Source organism: Electrona antarctica (genome assembly GCF_951216825.1).
Source record: "Electrona antarctica genome assembly, chromosome: 18".
Lineage (NCBI taxonomy): Eukaryota > Metazoa > Chordata > Actinopteri > Myctophiformes > Myctophidae > Electrona > Electrona antarctica.
In genome coordinates, this window is record NC_136799.1 from 40,196,315 (window position 1) to 40,200,194 (window position 3,880).

Consider the following 3,880-nt stretch of genomic DNA (forward strand, 5'->3'; position numbering starts at 1 on the left):
AGAAAAAAATGATGTCTAGGTCAATGGTCAAGTAAAATGTCATTGAATAAATTGATGGTGACAACCCTCTCGTCTCTCCTGCCACCCCTCCCCCCCCCCCATCCCTGCAGTACGGCTCATGACGTGTGGAACAGCCTCGGGGAGGTGCTGCAGGCGCAGGGCAACGCCGCCGCCGCCACCGAGTGTTTCCTCACCGCCCTGGAGCTGGAGGCCAGCAGCCCCGTCCTGCCTTTCACCATCATACCCCGAGCCCTCTGAGAGGGACGCACGCACACACACACACACACACGCACACACACACACACGCACGCACGCGCGCGCACACACACACACACACACACACTGTTCTACCCCAGAACAGAACTGAGGCCACTTTTCCAACAGGGTTGAACCGGCTCCGTTAATTTTTTCCCGCAGAATTTTGAACCAGTTCAGAGTGTTAACCACTGGAAATGAATTGGTTTGGTTAAAAGTTCGTCTGGAACTGGAACAAAAAAACAAAAAAACTTTTTCTTGCCTTGAACTGGGAACCAAAGTGGGCGAGTCACTATTCTACAGGCTGGAAGTTGCAGATGCGATATTAACAGTGGCAAAAGTACGTGAAAAATCATTATACAAAAAAGAAAGGTGAAACTTGTACTGCCTTTTCCCCCATTAAATGGACAATCAGACCAGTCATAATCGACACACTGCTGGCCAGGTCTGGAATCGAACCTGTGGTAACTGGTAACTCATGCCCTTAATTACAGTTTGTTCTTTAAACTGGTGGAAACACAAGCCGGTTCCTGGCCGGTTCCGTGAAAGCACCAAAGCTCCAACCACAGTTCTTTTAGTGGAAAAGGGGCCTGAGATGGTTCTCACATGTTTACATTTCAGGGTCTCCCCTTAACTCTGACAGTGTACAAATGGACCCGTTTCTGTTACAGACTTGCAAGGGTCCATTTAGACCCTTGAGAGTCCCTGCAATCCTCTTTGAGAGCCACTGGTCTAACGTAACTAGAGGGTAGCATTGGTCCCCAAAGAATTTGACCCGTTCCAAAGTGGTAATAATCAGACTAATGCATTGGACCCGATCTGATATTCAAATGTATTGGACCCGGTCCGTAACGGACCAGAGGATAATTTAGACGCAGTCTGAAACGGGGCCGATGATAATTCGAGATTTTATCAGACTCTGTTCTTAGACTAACTGGACCCGATGCACAGGATACATTAATAGTAATACATTTACAACGCTCATTTCACCATTGAGACTATAGCCACCATCTGTGTGACTGTACTCTGCAAGCTACAGTATAGTGGATTATAGCCTCCGGAGGGGTTGGGCCTCAGTCACAGACAGCTGCGTCTTGATTTCATAAAATCGGTTATGAAATCTAAAATTCCATAATAATTGTCCTGACCCGTACCGAAGGGACGAGTCAATATAAATAGCCGATCTACAAGCTCGCGAAGCGACGAGTTGCGCGGTTGTAGATCTGCTATTTTCATTAGTTTGGTCAAATGTCTAATCTCTCTTTTGGGTCTCGACCTGAAAAGCTTGGGAACCACTGCTCTAACACACACACACACACACACACACACACACACACACACACACACACACACTCTCACACGTGTTCACTATTCTGCCCATAGCACACTGAAACAGTGGCACGAATGCTATACTTGTAAATCCTGCTTAAGCCATGCAACTCTTATGCACGCTATACACACACACACACGCGCACCCACACACGTTTTGCTGTCTAAAACAATAGAACACACTATGGGCCCGCATGCAGCACACACGTTTACGGTCACGAGAACACAAACACACACACTGACTCTCGCTCCACTCAAAATAAGAGTCTGACACCTTGTTTCCTTGGAAGTTGTGACTGTTGGCCATACATATAGTATATAAAAGGATAGAGACTGAACTGGCGCGAAGCTCCGCCTCCCCCCGCTATTCATATAGTCAGTGGAAGTTGCTCAGTGGCGTTTTGAAGCACCCGGAAGACTGCCGGAAGTACCGTCTCAGAACGTCTACTTCCGCATTTGACCACCAAATGTTGGTGGTCAAATGTGGAAGTGCAACCGAGCGCTCAATGTTAAAGCCCAGCTGCACGGGGTTTCCCGGTCATGAATCCACGGGTCCGCTTGTAGTCCCTCCTCCTACCACTAGGGCCCAGTGCTTCAACGTTGAATAGCCTCACTGGCCCCTTGATACCAACACAACCCAGCCCTTCCCACAATGCCTTGCTGCAGTATGGCCTGTGAACCCTGACCTGTAGTAGTGACACTGCAACAGGCCAATCTGATAATTATGGAGATGGAATCTCAGCATGCCGGATAGTGCTATCAACGCGCGCGCGCGCGTGTGTGTGTGCGTGTATGTGCACATGTCTGTCTGTATGTCTGTGTGTATTGCTTGTGTACATTTGTATGCACTTTTGTGCACGCCTGTTTTTGTGTCCGTGCATGTGCACCCTGCGCCTGTATGTGTGCTAACATGTTGCCTGTGAATATTTGTACGCGGTATGTGCCCTCTGTATATATGGTGTGTGTACACATGTACATACATATATGTTGCGTGTTACTGTATATTATTTTGTTCTTTGTAAAGACAGATATATATAAATATATATATATATAACGTATATACAAGATAGTCAAACTATTGTTCCAGCTGTCATTATTACCATTGAATTCCTATGTTTACATTTTTTTTTAAATAATTGGCCAGGGTCAGGAAGATGCATGCACATACATAGTCTCTCTCTCTCTCTCTCTCTCTCTCTCTCTCTCTCTCATACACACACACACACACACACACACACACACAAACACACACACACACACACACACACACACACAGTCAAATAATACAGGCTGGTGGGCAAGTAAGCTGTGTTTTCTGCACACGGTTTTGCTGTAAATGGGGAGGTATATTTCATAATTAGTACATTTTTCCTCTCCAAGTTTAACCCGTTCTCACTCAAGTCCTTGTCTCACACAACTCATGCACACACTTGCTGCTGCTGTCTATGCAGATAGACAGATAGGATATATATATATATAGTTACTGTAAGCAGACCAGAGTGTAGAAAGGTTGACGCACTGCAGTCTGCGCTAGACGGGCATTGTCAGCAGATCACTGAGAAATCTAACTTCTGTAAAAAAAATAATAAAAGAAAAGCCAAAACTGATGGCCAAACCGCAGGCTGTGTTTAGACAGGTGCGCGAGATCATCTAACGTTGAACTCCTTGTGGACCATCGGATGATTTTGTGTTATGAGTTGGTAAATGAAAGCACATTTCATTATATCTATGCATTTTTTTATAAAGTAGTATGGCGATTTTCCTTAACCCACTTGAACCCAATACACAAAAAAAAAAAATAGCCAATCTACAAGCTCAAAATGAGCTCACTGTATACACTGTATCATTTTGAAATTCTTTGAAATTGTTTGACAATTTCTGAAATTGTTGTCGCACATAATGGCAAGCAGGGACGCCTGGGTTAAAGTGGTTCGTTGCAAACTCGGGAATGATTGGGCAAACATTCTGTGTTTGTTGTGATGAATACTGTATGGCCTAAATGAAGCGTGGCAGTCTAGCCATTAACCCATTCAGGCCTGACGTCAAAAAAAAAAAAAAAAAAAAAAGTTTTCTAAATCATGACAATTTTCGGAAAGATTTGATTTTAACGATTTTTCAAAAATAGCAGACCTACAAGTTCATAGCGCGCCACTCGGTGGCGCGCTATGAGCTTGTAGATCTGCTATTTTTCAATAGCTAAATTATAACAATGTTTAAAACACCAAGGGGTTCCCGCCCCAAAATGGGTTAATGGTTAATGTGGTTAAACGCTAACGTGACATGGATGCGTTCCAGG

The 3,880-nt window shown here is 44.8% G+C and overlaps 1 protein-coding gene across 2 annotated transcripts in view; it reads left to right on the forward strand.

The window, feature by feature from the left end:
* Window positions 1-2,839, forward strand: part of ttc7b (tetratricopeptide repeat domain 7B) — a 45,313-nt gene extending 42,474 nt beyond the window's left edge. Inside the window, exons 21-22 of one of the 2 annotated variants that reach the window (XM_079528405.1) lie at window positions 111-263; window positions 326-2,839. In XM_079528405.1, the coding sequence (XP_079384531.1) occupies window positions 111-258 (148 nt within the window). In that variant the 3' untranslated portion in view covers window positions 259-263; window positions 326-2,839. Of the gene's footprint in view, window positions 1-110 lie in introns of both variants that reach the window. The other variant, XM_079528404.1, reaches the window with a different exon arrangement.
* Window positions 2,840-3,880: the final 1,041 nt, after the last annotated feature.